At 45.6% G+C, this 21,936-nt stretch overlaps 1 protein-coding gene across 1 annotated transcript; it reads right to left on the reverse strand.

The window, feature by feature from the left end:
• Window positions 1-6,411: 6,411 nt before the first annotated feature.
• SFT2D2 (SFT2 domain containing 2) lies at window positions 6,412-21,081 on the reverse strand (the record flags this gene model as incomplete). The annotated part of the gene is made up of 8 exons (XM_084250354.1): window positions 6,412-6,451; window positions 7,645-7,674; window positions 9,986-10,044; window positions 10,136-10,171; window positions 11,551-11,632; window positions 15,891-15,976; window positions 16,180-16,266; window positions 21,019-21,081. 8 exons carry the CDS (start codon window positions 21,079-21,081, stop codon window positions 6,412-6,414), a joined length of 483 nt encoding a protein of 160 aa, XP_084106480.1.
• Between the last annotated feature and the right edge of the window lie 855 nt (window positions 21,082-21,936).

The raw sequence follows: 21,936 nt of genomic DNA on the forward strand, positions 1-21,936 counted from the left end.
AAGCACATCACAAAAGTGCATATACACACATATAGTGCAATGACATAGCAGGTGTAAATACGATTTAGCACTCAGAGTTCCCTTTCCAATCACTAATCTCTCCATGTGTCCCAAAATAATCACTATCTTAACTTTTATGCAAATAGCTTCCTTGCTTTTTATTATTTTACCACCTAAAGAACACATCTGTTGAGTCAAAAATTGAATTCCTTTTTTTCAACTTCTTATAATATAGTGTTTATCAGATATGTTTGTTGGCTATTCATGTTTTTTTTTCTTTTGTTAAATATCCATCTCAATTTTTAAATTGGGTTGCCTTTGAAACAATAAAACTGATAAGCCTCAAGCTGGACTGATCAAGTTAGCGAAGATAGAAATTACCAGAATCTGAGAGAAGGGACATAGCCACAAATCCTACACACATTAAAAGAGTAAGGACATGTTATGAAAAACATTGTACTAATTAGATGACGAGTTTATGCTAAGTAATTAAACCAGTTAGGTATGCAACAATATTCTAAAATAAACACTTAAAACATATCTTTCAAAAACCTTCAGAACTCTCCTTAGACCCATGTTAAGCTCTAGGTCATTCAAAAAAGAGAACCACATATGCAACTAGCTCAAAAACCATCTTACGTGTTGAAAATGTGCGTATATATTAAAAATTCATGTTGAAGACATGGTCTTTTCTTATTGCCACACTATCTTCATTGGCTGAGGGACTCCCAAAAAATAAACATGAAGAGACAATACTAGATTTATTAAAGATCATAATGTTATTATTTATTGGAGAAGGAAAAAATGAGATTTATTGTATGATATATCGGGGAAAAAAACAACAGCAAAATCCTTTCCCTTGGAAATGAATTAGTAAAAAGCATACAATATTTATTGTATGAAATAGTATCTCAAGATAGGAAAAGCAGCACACAAGAATATATTTTTGGATATAAAAAATTCAGTTATGCAATCAGCAGCATTCAAAACCAGCCGAGTATCTATACAGTTACAAAAACTGATCTACGATTTAACAAAGAGTCTTAAAAGCTCTTCATCTTAGAACAAGCATAATGTTCTGAAGGCAGATGAATTCCCCACAGGCTTTTGAGCATTCTCACCCCTACTTTCACAATCAGAATTTACAGAAACAACAAGATGTGAGTGTACAGTCTTTTATTTTTTCTTTTCTTGTTCAAAGTGGCAAATCAAGCAAACAAGTTGAAAAAGGCAAAATAAACTGTTCTGAAAAAGCACGATTGAATATAAACAATGGTTCGCCTTTAGGATTATTATACAAATGCAAGGTTCCTTACCCAGAACAAGATCCAATAAATATCTCCCTGTGCAGGAGAGAAGGTCATTAGGCAAAGAGCAACCTGTGCCCAGACACTAGTTTCAATCAGGCCCTAAAAGACGTCTCACAAGGATGTTTAGTGTAGGCAGCCATTATATTGGAGAACATTTGTCTGTGATCATACATTTTTTGGGGGAACACTACTTATTAAATGTAGTGACATTACTTTTTTGTGATATCTCCACCAGTATTTTGTTATATCTCCACCAGTTATATCTCCACCATTATAATACTGTAGATGGACCTTTCATTTCAAATAGTCAAGTTTCTCCTGTCTTGTCAACTCTCGGCCCTGGTTTCAGTTCATCCAGTCTAGAGGAAATGGTTTGTACATGTCTAAGCCCATTAGCAGTGTATCAACTCCTGATAGAAAGGGTGTGATTTTATTTTGTCAATTTGCATTAGCACAGGCCCTGCTGCTCCAGGTCACTTCCCTGGGTTCCATCAAAAGCCAGGGAGGAAGATATCTGCAAGGCTTTGGGGGACCATGTCATAGGTACCTGAGCACCAAGAGCGAAGCTGAAGGACATCAGGGACATGGGAGTGTCACCTCTGCATTTAGGGCAGAACCAGAAATAACCAGAATGTGGCACTGAACAACCAACCATGAGGAAGTTGACATACAACACAGCACTTTCCTCTTTGCTCAACTAAAAATGCCCCAAGATCTCAGAATTTGATGAAATTATGAATTAGAAGATACTTTAAAGTCACATAATTTAACCTCCCCACCAACTTTTTAAACAAGAAATCATAAAAATTTTCAAAATTCCTTTGCTAACATCTGATCAAGAGTTATATAGATGCAAATCTGTATTCAAGGTCAGTTGAAGAATCGCTTCTCGGTCTTTTGGCTAAGATCAAGTGTCAAGGTCAGCTGAAGATCTATTTGCTATTGTAAAAACACTACCTGCAAAGAAACTATCATATGTGTTAAAAAATTATCCAAAAATTGCTGAAATTTAAAATAAAAAAAAAACTATGCCAAAGATTAGCAAAATGGCTTTAAAATTTTAAACACTGATTTTTTAAAATTCATTTGCTGAAAATGTGGTTTAAGGGCAAGTTGTGAATGTTGAAGTATTTGTAATCCTGTGGCTGAGTTGAGGTACAAGTTCTTTGAAGAACAAGAAGAAAAGGGACTGCACAGCCACTGGGCTGTATTTCAATTTCCTAATTCATCCCATGAGGTCTCATCCTCATTTCACAGCCGGTGAGCTAGCGAGAACTTAAGCATCCAAAGAAGTGCCCCCCAAATCTTTTTTTAAGGGTATCGCCCACTTCTTAATTATCTTTTCCAATGGAAGCAGCCAAAAGTCATTTTATTTAGATACATTCATGATTTTACTTCTTGCACCTCACTGGAGTGAAAGGGAGATTGCTCTCAGACACATAATCCCTCAAGTCAGATACAAGAGTGACGGACAGAAGCGCCAAGCACTGAGCTAACAGACCCAGTGAAAATGAGACCACTTAGGTAAAATAAATTTCGAGTCGGTAGGGTGAGTTCCTGAATCCTATTTGAACAGATAGAGTAAATCAGAGGCTGCCGAGCCCTGCTCAGTTTGGCTAAGAAGGCCCACACTATGAGGGGCCATGGCAGACAGCCAGCGTTAGAGATGACTAGTGATTATCTCACAATTCCCTGGAGGGAGAAGGCCAAGAACCCACATGTAGCCCACATGGGTGTAGCCCAACCCTGAGCAAGCCATGATGCTGCTCTCCTCTGCCCCACCTCATGGACCTACCCATTAAATATCAACTCCCTCACTCCCTTCCAGGCTAAATTCTCCTTTTCTGCTTTGACTCCCTCCTGCATGCGTCTCTAATAAAGCCTGGCTGGTTTAATTACACCTAGTGCTCTTTGGTGAACACTCTCCCTGGAGGGAAAAGGACCCACTCTTTCAGGTTGGGGCTCGTTACAAAAATGCTCCCCTCGAGAGTGATTCGCCTACCCAGGGACGAGACGGTCTGTCTGTGATCTTGAAAGAAGGCTCCAGCCAGGTCTCAGCACAGGGAGCCTGGGACACAGCCACATGGAGGAGTTGGACAAGCAGAGGCTCCAGCAAGCACATTTGATCAAGAGGTGGGAGGCAGTGGTTAGTGAACTGGCCCATCAGCATTAAATCAGCAGGTCTGAGAAGCTGGGAAATGAGGCAAGCAGTGAGACCAAGGGCTGTGCCCCCAGTACAGCGACCACAGCACCAACAGGCACAGGCCAGACCATCCTAGCAGGGGCTTCCAGACCAAAGCACAAGCCTGGGTGAGCACACTTCATATCTGCAAGAGTTGTCACTATGCTTCCCTTCACTCCCCAAAAGGCAATGTTCTGTCCACCTGGCAATAAATAGGATGGGATGAAGGCAGGGAGCAGGAAAACAGGGATCCTGACTAGTCAAAGGGTCTAAAACCAGAATGCTGTGCTCCTCCTTTCTCTAGGTAGCATTGAATCAGCACTGTTGCTTGGTAACAGCTTTCAGCAAATGTGAAAAGGATTTCTTCCTCCCATAGTTCGGCCAACAAAAACAAGTAGGGAAACAACTATAGGATAAGAAGGCAGAATTAAACCTCTAGGGATCTGGAAAATTCTAGAAGGCAGGATTATCCAAAAATTGCCAGTAGTGTCCTGACTGAAGTCTAAGCAAAGTGGCCACAGTCCCAAGAATTAGGACAAAGCAGGAGTTTTTATGCAAGAAGCACTGCCCTCTACTGGTGAGATCTGGCACAGACCCCTGACTCTCCATAATGAAGGGAAGACCCGCTGACTGGCAAAATTATTAAGAACGTTAAATGAAATCATTCATGGCAAGTGCTAAAAACACAGCACTAGATATATTAATGGTCAGAGACATTCATTCAGTCACCCCCAAAGGTCACTGGTTATTTCTGGGATTAAATAACATCTACCTTTCACTATCATTCACCTTAGCTGAGCCCCGTACACAGCACTTGATACCATCTCATTGACACCATGAATGTATCCAGCAGAAAATGCGATCCCCGTTACTCTTAAGCAGATGAGCAAAATGAGGAACCAGCAGTTAAGGAACTTGTTCACCCTGACACCACTGTGTGATGGAGCCATAACTCACATTCACTGCCACTACACTATGTGTGCCCCTGGACTCCTTCAGACCCCTCTTCCACCAGAGGTCTTCTGAGCTCTAACCTATTTCCCAGAGGTACCTGGGGTGTGAAAAGGAAAAAACAAACAAACAAACAAACAAACAAACAAAAACAAAAAACCAGAGGGTAGCACACAGAATTTCCCTTCATGGTTAAACATGAGTTAGGAACCTCAGTCTAAGACAGGATGCCCTCAGCAGCCTAGAAATGGCCTGGTGAGGCCCCACTGGGCCCCATTCAGGCCCCACTGGGCCTATTCCTACCTCTTCTGGTGAAATTAAAAGCCCAGCCAATCAGAGCAGGAGAAAGGCAAGTTCAGCAAGTAGCCACAGAGACCAGCTAGACCTGGTAAAGAGTAAAAAGGCAAACCCACAAGGACTTCATTTGTAGGATGACACTGGGGTCCTGGAATGCTGAGAACTCTGGTAATCAGTACAGGACACTTACAAAGGTCAGGCAGCAAGGCGAAGCTAAACAGGAAGGAACACAAAGGAATGATGAACATCCTCCGGATTCAAGCGGAAGCTTCCCGAGGGAGAATGGGGAGGAGACAATGCAGTGGCATAAAGAGACTGGGAACAGAAAAGACATAAGCTCGGTGATGAAAACAGGGGAGCCAGTTACCAGAGGTAACACCCCCAGAGCCACACCCGGAACATGGGGTTGTGAAGGAGACTAAAGCTGGGGCATCCAGACTCGGGGCTCAGTTCTGTCAATAACTGTGGCTTCAGATGGGTCTGGAAACCTCTCTCAGCCTTGACTTCCTTGCTCACACAGTGGGATAACAATCCCTACTTCTTCATGAGGCTCTTGTGAGGATCAGCCAAGATCATGAGCACAAACAGCACTTTGTATGCGCCCAGGCAGTTGGCTGAGATGTGCTTGCCCTGCAGGTCCATGGTGCCCACCCAGTGTCTGCAGCACAGGCTCAAGTGCACCGGACAGACTGTTTAAAGGTCACTGGCAGGCGTGACCACTTCCCGCTGGCACTACAGTAGGGCTCTGTCTTCCCACCCACTCTCCTATGGCTCTGCTCCAGGGGAAAACGGAAAATAAACTGGCTTAAAAGCAAACATTTATAAATAATGAAAATGCATAGACAGAGATACACACACATACACACACACAGAGAGCCGAGAGCAGCAAAAGTTTTCACCCACTGTGGGCTCTGGTCCAAGAAGAAATAGTGTTTTGTGCTGCTGCTATGTTCTCTCTAATCTAGTTCCAGGAAATCAGGCATAAAGTTATATGGTGAGAAAGACTCAAGAAAAGAGTGTGCACTGAATGCTGGGAACACATTCCAGTCAGGCATGGAGTCAACAGCAAGAGTGCAGGGGTTCAGATTTACAAACGACACTTGTTACCAAAAGGTGCTCCTTTCTCCCTTCACTTCACAGGCCTGTGGGCAGCTGGCAGGAGGGCACGTGGCTTATTCCAGATGGCAGAGCAGAAGCAAGTCCCTGCTAGCTATGTGGGGCAGGGACAAGGGTCTCCAAGCTGAAGGACAAATCTGCGTGTCCCTGTGGACCCCAAAACACTGTCCTTTACTGTTGAATTCCTGCCATCTCCAGTGAGGCTGCCTGAGGTCACCAGGCAATCACTGGCTTCCAAGGCTTATCGGCTGCTGCTTAATAAGGTTTTTATTTATGAGATTGCAGTGGAACACCATCCAAAGAGGAAACAGATGAGAGAGGAAGATTCCACTCCGTGAGATACAAAACCCACCTCTCTTACTGTGCGACAGACATTCGGGTTTAGGGGCAAAAGGTTGCCTCCAAAAGCAACCCTCAAATGTTCAGATGGCAAGCAACACATTGCTGCAAGATAAAAGGCACGTGTTTGCAAAACAGGTTTGGGAGATATTTACAAAAGTGCCCACCGGCTTCCGCCTGTTGTGCCTTCCAAAGCTTTGCCAAGCTGGCTTTGTGTTATGCAAGACACGTAGCAAAACACTTCTTCACAGCATCCCTAGGAAAGAAAAGCACAGATAAATGGGAAGCCAGGAACCATCAATATGTAAGAGGTAAAGATCTACTTGTCCTTAACCTCAACTATAGCACTGATTAGTATTACCCTGGGCAAGTTACCTACCTTGTTTCAAATTCCTCATCTGTAAAAGGGAATTCCCCATTTCCCCTACAGGTCAGTGTAGAAATCGGCACACTGAACAGAGGAGGTACTTAATCGACGATCGCTATCATTACAATCAGAGAAGCAGCTAGGAGGAAAGTACAGACTAGCAGAAACCGGGACATGAGGCAGGACTGCAGAGATCCACATTGTACAGGAGGCACATCCCGCAGTTAGGAGGCCGAGTTGCAATTTCCTCCTCCAAATGAAGCAGGGGAGGTCTCTGGGCACTTACTAACATGCTCTATTCACCCCACCCTGTGTGTGGACTCCTGGGGACTCACTGAGTGCTCAGCAAATCACTGCCCTAGTCAGCCAAGCATCTCCCTCCTCGCCACATCTGGCTACAGCTAGGACTCTGTTCATTCTCTGTTCTCAGCTGCACTCATGTCAAGGGCACAGGGAAGGCCAGAGCAAGGCGTGACTGCATTCTCATGAGCTACTGTGCTCCATTATCAAGATAACTCGAGGAAAGTGTTTCTTAAGATACGTGCCACACTACAGCCCCAGGAGACTTGCTGCACAAAGGGCTCTAGGGCCTAGGAGTGTCCCTTGTGGCAGCTCACAATATACATAACATCTTAAAGGAGCTGGAAAGTAAGGTAACAGAAATCTACCGAATTTGGCTTAAGCGTTTTCCCAAACTTATTTGGTCATGGAACCCCTTGCTTCCACATAAACACCATGAACATAACCAGTAGAGCCCCATGGGAAAGGCCACTCTAGGGGAAGCTACTAGTAAAGGATAGAGCCTGCCTTTGTGGTTCCTTCCCTAGCAGAGGAAACTGTCACTTGCTCAGCTCATGAAACCCACCACTTGCAACAGTACCCACCACTCTGCCCATCACTGGCACATGAGATCTGTAAAGGCCAGTCCCAGTAGAGCCAAGCAGGCCTGGCTTCCCACATGAGAGACCTGTGAGGGTGCCCGAGGCCCCGTATCTGGAAGCACTTACTAACATGCTTTGGTTTAATGTCATCATTATTTAACAAGGAATGACATTGTTTGAGTCCTAAATAATTAGCCTTACCTTGCATATGGTATGTAGGAAAGGCTGTACCTGCAATGAAAAAACAAATGATCAAATCAAGTGAAAGATTATACAAGGGAACAGACTCTGCTCCAAGAGTAGCTTCAGGGATTTATCCAGGTCCTCTGCCGCCCTCCCCTCAGAGTGGCGAAAGAACACACATGTACACACTCACTCATGCACAATGTACAACACTGATGTGAGTACAATGCTCATATATGTGATGCAGACACATTGACACATGCACACACCCATGTATGCACAATGCACAGGTGTGCACACACATGTAAATATACGCTGTGGAGCACATGTAACTGGGGAGAGAAAAGGAATGTCTTCTGTAGCCAAAGAAGGAAGACAGAAGGCCTTGGTGGGGCGGGGACAACCCCATCACTTCTGACTCATGGAATCACAGCTTTCACCCAATGAGCCAGCCGCAAGCACCTAAAATGGGCAGATTCCAGATACCCAGATGGCACCGAAGCCCTCTTCTAAAAGAATGCCAAATAAAATCCAGATCAGCGGCCCTCTAAATATTTTACAAATCCTCAAAAAAATACAAAATATCCAATTGGGATAAATTTTCTGCTCTGCTCTCACTAATTTCAAAAGAAAATAGAATTAAAAAGCCATGACCAACTACTTTGTAGGTGAAAATCCTGGTAAGATAAGATTCTCCTACAACCCCAAGTCAAAGAAATCTTGATGACCATGCCAGCTCTCACAGGCTAAAGGACCAGGCACAAAGCAACAGGCCAGTTCTAAATCGGTCAGTCCTAAGAAAGGCAAAAGTAGCTGGAATAGTCAGTGCTGGAGCCAACACAGCCCTCCGCCTGACTGCATCAAATGCTGAATTTGAAAACTGGCTTCAAAACCAGTCTACGAGCAGAGGAAGGCATGTGGTGGTACCAATTTCTTTCTCCAGAAGGAAACCAAAATAAGTCACTAGTCCCAGCACTTTCAGTACCTACTGCCAAAATATATTATATTAAAATCAGGTCATGATTCTTTTCCATATCTTACACTCAGCATGTACAGAAGCACATTTCCTTGTGAACCCAGCAAATTCCAAATGACATATTGAAAGCGCATTCATTCTGAAGTCCAAAATTACTAAAGGGAGGGGTGGGTGTTAAGCTTGCAATCACAAAATCCACTTCAACCAAACAGGAGTACACAGCAGACCCTTGAAAAGCAACATGAGTTTAGAAAGCATAGGTTGTTTATATGAAGGTTTTCTCCAGCTAAGCTGAAGAGTCACAGATTCCACCAACTGCCTACATCAGCTGGCTGAATGTGCAATGAGGAACCCGCAGACATGAAACCCACGGATGCATAGGATTGACCACAATGGACTAGAGCATCTGGGGATACTGGTGTCCATGGGGGTCCTGACGCCGATCCCCTTTGCATCCCAAGGAATGACTATACTTCAGTTTTGGGGAATCAAAAGTTAAACTCAGACTTTTAACTGTGTGGGGGTCAGCACCCCTAATCCCTGCACTGTTTAAGGGCAATCTTAATTGATCTTTGGAAGATTTAAGACTTTCAGAATTCTTTGCATGAGAGCAAACATTCTTTTTCCAAAGCAGACTAGCCACATCAGTACTGAAACTGTGCTGAAGCTATCATTCCTTGATCAACTTGATAAACTTTCGAAAACATTACAGAAATGGCCCAGAAGCTATACATTTCGTAAGTGAACCATTCCTCCTGCTTTGCAGCTGTGCCAGTAGAAAGGGGCCGGGAGCCTACAAATGTCTCTGCTTTCCTACGCTGAGCCCTAACCTGAGACTGCAGTGGCCAGCCCCTAGTCTTGCTAACAGGCCTCCGGCGCCCCTCCTGACCACACAGGTTGCCACACAATTTTTCATCCCAGTCACCGCTCTTCTCTCCCGCTCAAAATTCACTCTGTCCTTCTCTGAAATGCTTCATTCCAGCACCAATGGAAGGCTTATTATTTTTCTTACCACTTTTCTTTTTCTTCCATGCCTATTTGACTCACAAGCCTCTTTTTACCAATCTTTACAATACTTCATTGTCCTTGTACTTCCTGGATGTGAGTGGTTTGATAACATCTGTAACATCTCAAAGTCAACTATGAATTTGGCAAAAAAACTGCAGCAAAAAACAGCCTCCCAGGCCCACTTAAGACTATGAATGCCATCTATTGGCAGTGGGCGTTGGCTCTGGAGTCTGACTTCACTTGCATCGTTGAGAATTTCTAAATTAAAAAGCTTCAATGTTTTTCTAATCCACTTACACCAAGTGGAATTTTAGCTGCTTAGAGGGCGTTACTCAAAGATCCATGTGGGAGGGGACTGCTTAAAAGGTTACTTACCACGTCAGGGCCAAAGACTGCAAAATGCAGAAGATCAGAGCAAGTCCCTTGTTATGCCACTGAAAGAAAAATGAGATGGTTACATGCAAGTGCGTGACAGAAGCATGAGCCAAGAAGGTGAAGGAAATGAAAATGAAAATACACACTTACCCAAAAGGCTGCACACAGGGTAAGTGCAAAGCACAACTAGAGAGAGAAAGGAAGTCTTATTTAAGTAATGCAATGACAACATGGCAAAAAGCAAACAATACTGCAAAGCATTATTCTCAACAATGCTTACTGAGCCAATTCTGCAATCACCACAGCAAACAAATGCACCTTTCCTGTCAAAGCATTTAACCCCCTGAGCCCTGCATTTGGCAGAAAAGTTAAAATCTCCATGAAATTAAGCTAGACAATAAGGATTCATGTAAAGAAAAGGATCCTTTTCTGCTTTCAAATTCTCCCAAAATCTCTGGGCAGCAAAGAAAACCTCATCTCTGGCCCACCTATTCATCATCCAGCCTGTCATTCAAACACACTAAAGTAGGTTTAACACATTTAAACGCATTTTAAGGCCTGCCCTGTCTGGAGTAAGAAGGGCGTGGGTGGACAAAGGTTAATAAGAGATATCGATATCACTGATGTCAGCAAGTCTTTGTTTCTATGTCCCCTAAAGCTTTCCCAAGCCCTGGCTCAGGGAGCTCTTTCTATCAGAGTCTAGTCCAGGTGCTCCAATCTAGGGGCCAAGAGCAGTGCTCAGCCTGTCAGTCCTGCCTCGCATGAGGAGCCTCTGTCACAGGCACTTCTTAACACATCCACCCTGTGTATTCTCTCTGTGTCCAATATTGTACCCAAGGCTCTGAAAGGACACAAAATAAATAGCAAATGTAGACATGTCTTACAATACTTCCAGTACCTACTGGAACAAAAGAGATGTACACAAATGAAACTAATATATAAGTATGCTGCTTGAGTTCCAAACGATGCAATACCGATCATTATAAGAAAATGTCAGAGAATGTGGTCTGGAATGATTTTAATGATCAAAAGAAGAGAATGACCCAAAGATGGGGAGGATTCTGGGTAAACAGGACAGGAAGCTATGACAAGCCTGAAGGCACTATTGTCAGTGCTGGTCCCAGGGAGCCTGGACCATGAGACCAGGCCCATCTTGGGAAGACTGATGAAAACAAGTGCATGTGATCCCCAAATTACATAATGATGAGGGGGGAAAAGCCCACCCTAGGAGACTGGACACCCACTCTAAAGACTGAACCCTGTGCTTCTGAGATATTCCCTCCAGCTCTGCTGGTGTGTGGCCTCACCCATCACCCGAGGGTGTCCAAGCTCTCTGCTACCTTCTCAATTGGTTAATATGACAAGTAACACTCTATGGAGGTGCTTTCTAGAACTGATGAAACCTTGACACCCACTGAGAAAGAGGGGATAATTATCAGATGAGGGTTTCTCCCTGCTGTCACAGTTCACAGATGTGGGGTCAAGACAAAAGGAAAGCAGTTTAAGAGGAACCGAACTGTCTAAAGCAGAAATAAAATCCTTCAATTTAGAAACCCAGCCCTTACCAGCACCAGGATGGTTGCGATCAAACGTGTCGGCTCAAACATTCGCTTCAGCTGTTTCATTGGTCCCATGAGAAAGACAGTACTATGAGGCAAACACAGACAGAAGCTGTTCAGAGCGGAACAGAACCGTGCCAGGCACGCTAGGTCACCTCCCTGCTACCCCCAAAAAGCCCTGGGCAGCACGAGCAGTAGCTGACATTTGAAAAGCTCTTACCCTGACACTGCATGCCAGACCTTTTGTGTGCTATTCCCATTCAATCTACCAACAGCTTATGCAGTGGATCACAGGAGCAACTATCAATTTATTTTACAGAAGAATTAATTACAGAAGCCCAGAAGTATTAATTACTTATCCAAGGTCACCCAGTTAGTAACTGGTGGAGCCAGGCTGTAAATGCAGGAGACCTACACTAGACCCTCATTCACAATCACCAGGTCAGAAGGGGCCTTTCCCTTGTAGGTGCTATTTTGCCTCCTGAACAATCCACCCCGGAAATCAACCAATCAGTCAAAAAGATTGAAGCAACTTAAAAAAGTAAAACATCTTATGTTACTTATGTTAAAAAGTAGAGCACTTCAGAATGAAGGCTATCAGAAGGGCAGGGTCAGCATGGGGTTCAAAGGGTGGGGGTGACCAAGGCACTCTGGTAAAGGATTAGGGTACTTGGGTGGTGGGGATGGTGTGGTGGCACACAATCAAAGCAGTGTGAACCTGCACCCCTAGATTATATACAGCCTTGTAAACTAATGTTACCTCAATTAAAAAAGGAAACAATAATCTCCAGAAAATCATTCAAATGATATTAACATCATATATGATTTGTTGAATATTTTCTAAATGCCAGGTATCACAAACATGATCTCATTTCATCTGTTATTCCGATATTGTGACATTAGAGATGAGAAAATGAAGCTCGGAAGGGTTAACTTATGATCTAAGCTCGCACAGCTAGAAACCTGAAAAGTTGGCATTCAAACCTGTATCTGCTGGGAGTTCAAAGTTCAAAGACATCCCTAAAGTGCCTTCCGTATGAAAAGAGGAGAGTGAAAGAGAGTAGAGGACAAGGAGCTGAGCCTCACACCTAAGGCACCACGACTGGGTCAGCATTAAGTCCTGTTTCCCATCCCCTGAAGAGCACACCCACCTCAACATCACCCTCGGTAGCCCGTCACAGTCAGCACTGAACACAAGCCAACCAGCAGCTGACACTAGCTACCAAATGCTCACAACAAGCAAAAATTAAGAAAACTAATCTACCTCGCTTGGATATACCATTAAGTTTTCAACTTGAATTACAAGCTATATGCTCAGATCAAACCTTTAAGAGTGCACTTAGCCCATATTGAACAAGAAGCTACAGCCCAGGCTGTTCTTAAAAATTAAACACAGTGTATACAGTTAACCCTTGGACAATACGGATTTGAAGTATGTGGTTCCAATGACACAATGATTTTTTTCAATAAATATGCTGGAAAATTTTTTGGAGATCATGACAATTTGAAAAAACTCACAGATGTCTATAGCCTAGAAATATGGAGAAAATTAAGAAAATGTGTGTCATGAAACTTAAACAGACCATATCATGGCGCCTTTTGCAGTTGGGAGAAATGTAAACACACATAAAGTTCCAGTATTAAGTCAAAACTGCACAAACTAACTGCCGTGCATGTGATACTAACACTCTGCAGCCACTTCCTGTTGCAATCTGTGTTCAAGTGGTACAAATATCCACTTAAAATGCCAGGTGACACTAATTATCTCCACGGATCAGTCCATCACTCCAGTGAAAAAGTGAACGTGAAATTTCAAGTGGAGTGTGCATGGTGACTGGGGGGTGGTGTGGGGTCGGTGCACCTCGCCCCACTTTATTCAAGGGTCAACTGTACATAAAAAATATAACAGATTATAGGTGAAGCTGCAAACGCCTAAAGACACCTAGAATGAACAATTTGCTCCCTTTCTCACTTCCGCAGGCCATGCTGCAGAGAGCTGGTCCCATTAGGATGTGCTCAACAGTTCTTATGAACTAACCAACACACCCATAGATGGATGCTCAGTCCAAATTACATGATAACCTACAATGCCCAAAGCAAAATGCCCTTCCGAAGTTAGTATTTGAGAGTTTTGAAGGCAAGGTTAGACACCTCTGAAGGCCAGTATTTTACTGTCCTAAGTACTAATAAATCAAGCTTTAAAAAGGTGGCCAGAGCAACACAATCACTGCATTAACATAGATAGCCAGAAACAGAGCTAGTTTCGGGCAATCAGGAACAAGTAAGATGGAGTTGTGCTCCTGTCTAGTGGCTTAAGGCCTTGTAACAATGTGGAAAAATGCTAGCTGTCTCACAGGCATGGAGGGATCCACAGAGCCCCATATGAAGGAGGAGGTCACTGATTCTGAGGGAAGACAGTAATTAGGAGGTGTTTCGAAGAAGAGGTGATTTCTGAGTCAGATTTTAACAAGTGAATAAGAATCGACCACATTGGGGGACCTCAGGAGGCAGAGCAGAAGGTGTGGCTGGGGTAGCATTCTGAGCAGAGAAATAGCATGAGCAAAGGAACAAAGATATTTGGAGAAATGGAAGCAGTTCAGCCCAGCTGGGGAGAACATGGAGCAGGGAGTGGGACTGGGTAAAACCAGATCTGGAAGGGCCTCACATACAGAGGGCTTCGGAATGGACCATCAACAGGGAGGAGGAGCCACTGGTTAAGCAGGACTGTGAGTGAACCGCTCCACAGTTTTGTGGAAAATGGCCCAAACTGGGGCACTGAAGCAGGAGGGAAACAGACATGAGGACCGTGTAGCATCCAGGTGAGAAGTGATGCAACCCAGACCTGAGAGCAGCTCAGGTATCACCTTCTCCAGGAAGCCCTCCCTGGCTCTCAGGTTCAAGTTATATCAGTTCAGCTTCTTTCTCCATCTTCTATGACATTAAGAGTTGAAATGTCTGTCTGCCTAGCCCCCCATTGAGTTCGATTGCAGTAAGAACCATACTTGCTTATCTCTGAATCCTCAGAGGCAAGCACACAGGTGGTCAAGGCTTAGTCTCTGAGCCTTGAGTCAATCAGGAAGGGACAACAGTCACAGAGATAAAGAAGAAGGAGCCAGGAAGAGGTCAATACCAAGGCTTGGTGAGTAATGACAGTGTTAGGGTGGGAGGTGGGGCTTGGATACCTAGTATGCCGAGGCTGCTCACAGAGACACAGGGAATGAATAGGGAAGGGGAAGGGCAGACAGCTGAGTTCAAGTTGCAGCTGGTCCTTCTGGGAGTAGGGTGGTACTCCAGCTGCAGACAGAACTGGTGGTGTCAGCACACAGGTGTGGCTGGATCATTGGTTTGAATGACCAAGACCTGAGTCTGTGCGTCCCACGGGTCTGAGATGGTCTTAGACTAAGGAGTACCACGTGTCACCTGCACCACTGGTCTGATGAGTCCTTTTAAAATCCCTGATTCAGATTCTGGCCACAGGAAGACTGGACCACAGGAGACGACTGGGTTATAGACTTTGAAGGACTCATTCAAGCTGAGACTCATTCAGGGCCCTCCTATGTGAATTCACAGCAGTGATACCATTCCTGCTTTCTCCCAGGACATTTCAACGACAAACTAAGACATTAAAATACTTTGTATAAACAATAGCTAAGCTTTGGAAACAACCCAAATGCCCAAAAATAGATGACTGGATCAAGAAGATGTGGTACATATGCACCATGGAATATTACTCAGCATTCAAAAAAGATAAGCACATGCAATTTGCAGCAACATGGATGGCGCTGGAAGGGATCATGCTCAGCAAAATAAGCCAGAAAGAAAAAGAAAAATACCGGATGGTCTCACTCATAGCAGGAATCTAGAAAACTTAAATAAGGGACCAGGAAAAAGAATAACTATAAGAAAGTGAAAATCAAAATCAACAAAAAACTATGAACCAGAGACACTCTATGGAGGGTGGGGGGCGGGGAGGGGAGGGATTGGGGTCAAAATAAGGGGGTTGCAATTGTATGGGGAATATAAAAATAGAAGTTATTATTTTAAAAAAGAAAAAGAAAAAGAAAATATTCTCAAACCCCAAAAAATAAAATAAAATAAAATACTTTGTATAAAGATGCACACCTAAAACTTAGTTGTTATAATGCAATGTTACTTCAAAAAATAAATAATAAAATATTACAAAGTGCTAGGATTTGGAGGTGATATATTTTAACCACATCTTTTCTCTCCAAATCTTTAAAACTACTGAAGCATCCTCCCTTGCAACCGCTGTCCCTTAAGCACAATCCACACCCATTTTCTCATCTAGTAAATGGAGATAGTTAGATTAAAAAATATATATTTACCTCCCAACTGATGCGATGTTACCAAAGGTATAAAACACTGCGAAGAGGTAGAGTCCCTTTTTGGGCACCCAGAGCAGAAAAGTACCCTGCAAAATAAAGCACAGGTTGGCACATGAGAGCCCCATCCTCGGGGCCACAGGACAGAAGCCTAGGTCTCACCCCCTCTCACACCCTCTCCTCTGATCCATGCATTTCAGTGAAGAGCAAAATAGAAAAGGAGGTGAATGAAAGAGAAGACAGGGAAAAGGAAGGCTGGGGGAAAAGACAGAGGAAGGGCAGGTGGTCTTACCAGCAGTGAGCAGACAATTCCTGCAACAAAACATGCAGCGAAACCTTTTATTCTGGTTCCCCAGCTTAATGAAGATGCCTCTACAACCTGAAATTTTTAAAAAATCTGATTACATATATGCATAAGTATATCTAATCACCAAACACAAAGGAGTCAGGTCATTCGATTTAGAGGCAGTGCTTGAGTGTGCCTTGAGCAAGATAGGAACGCAGAGTCCTGCAGCAACACACGCTGTCAGGAGTCTCTGGGAATAATCCAGCTCCTTATCCAGCTGTGCATCTCCTGGCCAGCAGAGGCTAGGTTAGATGCTAGACATGTCCAGAGGGGAGACTCCTGCCTCAAGCACAATGCATTTCACAAACAGCAAGGCAAGACGGCAGACTCTGAGGAGCCCAGGCCTAGTCAGTCAGCGTGAGCTCCATTCTGCCTGTGGGGAAATAAGGAAAAGGCCGCACACAGAGAGATGTACCCTGGGGCCTGGTCTCCTATGTCCACAGGCCCAGCAGCTGGTGCTCCTGCCTGAATCCTGGGACCTCAAGGCAGGGCAGGAGCAGGGAGGAGCACTAACACTCTCATTTACCAGGACTCCCATGGGAGCTACTGGCTCTTGGTGCAGGTGATGCCCTTCAAGGTGCTGGCATTAACCAGGTCAACCAAGAGTGAGACAGAGCCCAGCTAATTAATCACTGCCCTGTTCATCCCGACTCTCTGCCACCATGATTAATCCCTCTCATGAGCAAAGTTCACAGGAGGCCAAGATTTCCCACAAAGTCTGCTAAAACAGAAGCCTGTGAGTACTTCCAAGGGTTTGCTCTTCTCCCACGTACCAGAGACCTTCCTAGTCCGCCCCTCTGGTGCAAAGGACAACACCTGCTGCCAACTGGGCACAGGCAGATGCCCCTCAGACCACAGCCAGGTCTGGGTGTGTTCATACAGGGCTCCCCTGTGTGCCACACAGACCCTGCACCCAACGCTGTGGGGAAAGCTGCCTGCACAGCTGGGGTCAATACACTGGCCACTCCCCAGCCTTAACCACTCCCAGATAAGGGACCTGTTCCAAATCTGTCTCCAAACTTCCTGTCAAACCAGAAGCTTGAAGAAAGGACCAGAGGCTCCCCAGTGGGGCGGACATTGCGACACAATGGCTTCCTCTCCACTCTGGAGAAAGGTATTTAGGGTAGATTATCAAAGGGGCTCCCCTCCTACTCCAGTATAGTCACACAAGTTGAAAATGGTCATAGAACATTGCAATACACAAACGCACATGTGTACACACACACACACACAGCACTTGCATAAAAATGCAGCAACATATGGCCCTGCAGAGAAAGGCACACTCAGGGCTGGCACATGCAGAGGGAGAGGTTGAGGACCTGACAGAGGGCCGCCAGCTCCAGGCTGAGGAAACCTCTCTTCCCCAATGAGTCACGAGCCGCAAAACATCAGGCCTTACTGACTCCTGGACCATGAGCTGGGGCCACTTCTGAACAACCTACTCAACCTCCCAGCAAGGACAAAATAAAATCAAAAGCAAGTACCATGCAAATACTAAAGTACCAAAGAACTTACCTCACCAAGGTGGCAAGAAGAACCAAGCTGCATGTAGGGAAGAAAGTGTGGCAGGAAGACTGGATTGGAAGTGCTGCCTGAGTGCTATGTAGTTATCAACAGGGATAATTAAAAAAAGATTCAACCTTTGTTTACAAAGAGCATAAAAGATAAGGATAAGTATCAAATCTGAACTGGCCTTGGCACTGAGAATACTAAATAGTCGCAAGAGGATGGTGAGATTCCCAGCCCTGTGAAATGAATGAAAATCACTGGCAATAGGAAGCTTTGCTGGTTTCTGCTTTCAGAAAGGAAGTGACATGCTGGGTTGACAGGTCTCTCCAGCTGAATTCCATACAAATGTCACCAAAATGTGTGTGTGTAGGGGGAGGGTGGGCTGTCACTTTTCACCACTGGTTCTCCACGCTGTGTGGCTGCAGGCTTTTACATGCACGCTTGCCCGCAGGAAGGGGGAAGCTGCTGTCCCACTTCTTTTCACTGGTCCCTATGAAAGCTCAATACTTCTTGCCAACTTAGGAAAACAAACTCAGTTGATATGAAATGTCTCTCAAAAGTCGCAGCTGCTGGAAACTGCTACCATACTTTTTGGAAATTAGAGTTGCTAAACGAGTACCTGGATGGAATTTGTGGGCAATCTGTTCATAAGCTGACTTTATGCACAAAGGTCTTTTTGACTCTGGGACAAGGTCAGGGGAGCAGGGGCTCTTGCCAAAGAGAAGTGAAGTTAAGAATTGTTCGGGGAAACAGGGCTGGTAACCAGAAGACAGTGATAAAGGAATACTTCATTCCTGTGCTTGCAAACCAATACCATTCAGACCTCCTTTGTCTCTAGAATTCTTTATAAAACAATGTAAACCTATATTTTGGGAAAGAAAATCACTGAAATTATAGATTCAAAGTGTACCATGAAGACGAGGTATCAATTTGGGAAACATCAAGAGGCTCCTGGTGATTAGACACTGCCAAGTGATTTTCATAGTTACCTGCTTTCTGATGTAGAAGAAACAGAACTAGTCAATCATTTATTATTTGCATTCAAAGAGTAAAAAAAAAAAAAAGCTTAAAACACTCACTTCTAATGGCCTCTGACAGCTTATAGGACTGAATTTAAAGAGACTTTTAAGTCAGGTCACCTGGTTCAACTTATCACACACAGCAGAAATTGCACCACGTAATCCTCCAGCTTTGCTAGCCTTAAAACCATAGAAATGTCAAGCCAGTACCAACACTTTAAAAGGAAGTCCCGACCCCATAAGTAAAATCTGAACCAAAACAACCCTGCAAATAAATAGCATGCAATGATGCACATAAACAGGAATCTCACACTAGGAAAGAGGCAGCAGTTTTCTAGAACACAAGAGAAGCACCTAGTTTTTTTTTTTTAAATAGACTTAACATATGCCTGAGCTTACAATACTCTAAAGCTCTTCATTGTATCCAACATGGGTATTCACCATTTTAGGTAAAAAAGAAACTCAGCGTTTTCTTTTTTTTTTTTTTTAAGATTTATTTATTTATTTATACAAGCACTGGGTACAGTCAGAAGCGTGGAAGGGCGAAGAGAATTCACCAGAGCCAGAGCGGGGAGCAGAGCAGGCAGAAGGACCGAAGTACACTGCTGAGGGGAGCAGCGGGCGGCAGGAGAGGTCTGCGCGCCATGTGGGACCCTCGACCGGTGGCCGGGGATGGAAACGGCGCTGCAGAGGCTGCGGGCAGCTTCGCAACCCAGCGCTCAACCACTGCGCTACTGGGGAGGCCCTCAGCATTTTCATTGTTAACCTGTATTATACCATTCACTCTTGAGAGCTTGCCCACTGCTTGGGATTACTTTGGAAATATAATATCTGTGTCAGCTCTGCTTCCCTCTTGAACCTCAGCTGCTTATAAAAGTTTGTTGACAATCTATGGGAGAAATCAGCTTTAGGTAATAAGTATGACTGTCAACCAAGTTGTCTTAGGTCCAGGCTAAGGTTTGACTTGAGAGTTCATAATAGAAGGGAAAAAAAAAAGAAGAACAGAAATCAAGCACAAAAAACTCAAGGAATTACTCCTGAGCCTTGGCCAATTATTAACGGCAACAAATTTAACTGCTCTCCAATGTCAATAAAGAGTTAAACCCCAGTTTCTGCAACACTGGATTCCTATAGTGTTACTTTTTCAAGGTGACGATTCACAGAGTACATTTTACAGTTCTGCATTTTAAGGAGGGGGTGGAATCATACAAAAATTGGAATAAACAGAAGTGGATGCAGCAGCGCGCTGAGAACACCACGGGAAACCCACTGAAATCAGAGAAAAAACTTAGGTCTCGAGTTGAAGACCCCACCCCAAAGTCATCATTTTCAAAATCTCATTGTACTGATGGGGAAGCTGAGCCCGAGGGAACACACCAAAAAGTAAAGAGCATTGTCACTCTGCAATCTAGAAAGGACAACAAAAACGACTAAAAGCATACAAAACAGGGAAAATGTCAACATTCCGTGTGCCTCTAGCAAAGATTTCAGCTCGATCAAAACCGTGCTAATAACTCAAACACACACACACACGCACACACACGCAGTGTCAGGAGGTCCTTGGGTGTCCACAAAGTGCAAAGAGTGTGGGCGCAGAGAAACAAGATGTGGGACCTGTCCCTGAGGAGTTCCTGGTTTCGCGGTGGAGACAGGAGACAACAAGGAGGAGTGCCGGCCCGTAGCCGGGGGGAGAGTCACACCCCACAACCCCAACTCCAACCAGGCCAAGCACCCGGGAACCCCTCCCGCCCCGCCGCGCCGTGCGCGACCACCGGCCCAGGATCTCCCCAGGGGGACTCCCTTCTCCAGGCTCCGCGCACCCCACGTCTGCCCCGGCGCTCTAGCCCATTCCCTGCGTCCACACGGATGGAGCGGAGCCACTTACGAAGGCCGCCCTCCCCTTCGCAGAAGTTTCTGGGATTTTGCTCCAGCGCCGCCCACTCTTTGCGGGGGGTATAGGGCGGGCCAAGGGGACAGAAAAGTAACCCCAAGTCGACCTCCCAGGACAAAGCGCCGGTTCCCGCACGTGTGGCGGGTGGGGCGTGGGGGTGAGCGGGGGTCCCCGCGGGGCCCTGCAGGGAAGGAAGGAGGAGGAGAGGCTGATCTGCTTTCCAGGAAATCCTGGAAGCCGCTTTCGCCTTCCGCACTCGCCACCCACCAGCGCCCGCGAGCTGAGAGCCCATCGGGTGTCACCTGGTCCCCGCGCCTCGAGCCCGGGCCGAAGCCTGGGGCGCGCGGACCGCCGGGGCGCACTCACCTCGGCCAGGCCTCCCCGGTCCTCGGTGTCCTGCCCACTCAGCACCTTCTTCAGCTTGTCCATCCCGGGGCCTGTCCACCAGCTCCTGCCCCTCCTCGGCCGCCTGTTGCGCCGGCCACGGCCCGGGCTCTTCCGGGTGCTCCGCCCCTGCCACCGCCCCGCCGCCGCCGCCAATCACGGCGCGCCCCGCCCAGGTACCTGCCCACCTGGCGACGGCCGGCGCAGGCGCCCCGAGCCCCTGAGCCCGCCGCCCACGTTCGCTCCGCCTGTTTTCACGGCTGGTTTTGGTCGAAGGAGGTGGGGCTCTCTGGAGGAGTTGGGATTCAGGTCCACCGAGCTTGCTACACGTCGCTTCTGCGTCCCGCGTCGCATTCCAGCTCAAACCTGCTGGCCTCACGGAGCCGTCGGAGAATCAGTCAACAAACACTGAGGACCTACTACGTGCTTTGCCCTCTCCTCCCATCACTCTTCATGTGACGGTGGATTCACACCTCAGCCCCCAGATCTGTGAACAAATGTGTTGAGCTTAAAAATCCTTGGGACCAACTGGAATAAATGCAGTCTATAACGAACTTCGTGAAAGCATTCGAAAGAAAAATACAAATGTAATTCCAGCTGAAAACCTTGAGGGACGGTAGGACTTGGTGAGGGGGTGGGAAAAGGAATACTAGATTGGTGTTTATTGAGTGGCCTGTTTTACTGACCTCAGACCAGACTTAAGCGCTAATGATTCTGTCTTGCAGAATGCATGTAACCACAGGACTCTGCCACAGACGGGCCCAGGGTTCACTTCGTGAACTGCTTGCTGGGAACTGCCTCAAAAACTAACTTCAAGATTACATGGGCTCAGAAAAACAAAGGAGGTTACCAGAACCACCCACTGGAGAATCTCCCCAGCACCCCCCTACACACGCGCGT

This window comes from Talpa europaea, assembly GCF_964194135.1.
Source record: "Talpa europaea genome assembly, chromosome: 12".
Lineage (NCBI taxonomy): Eukaryota > Metazoa > Chordata > Mammalia > Eulipotyphla > Talpidae > Talpa > Talpa europaea.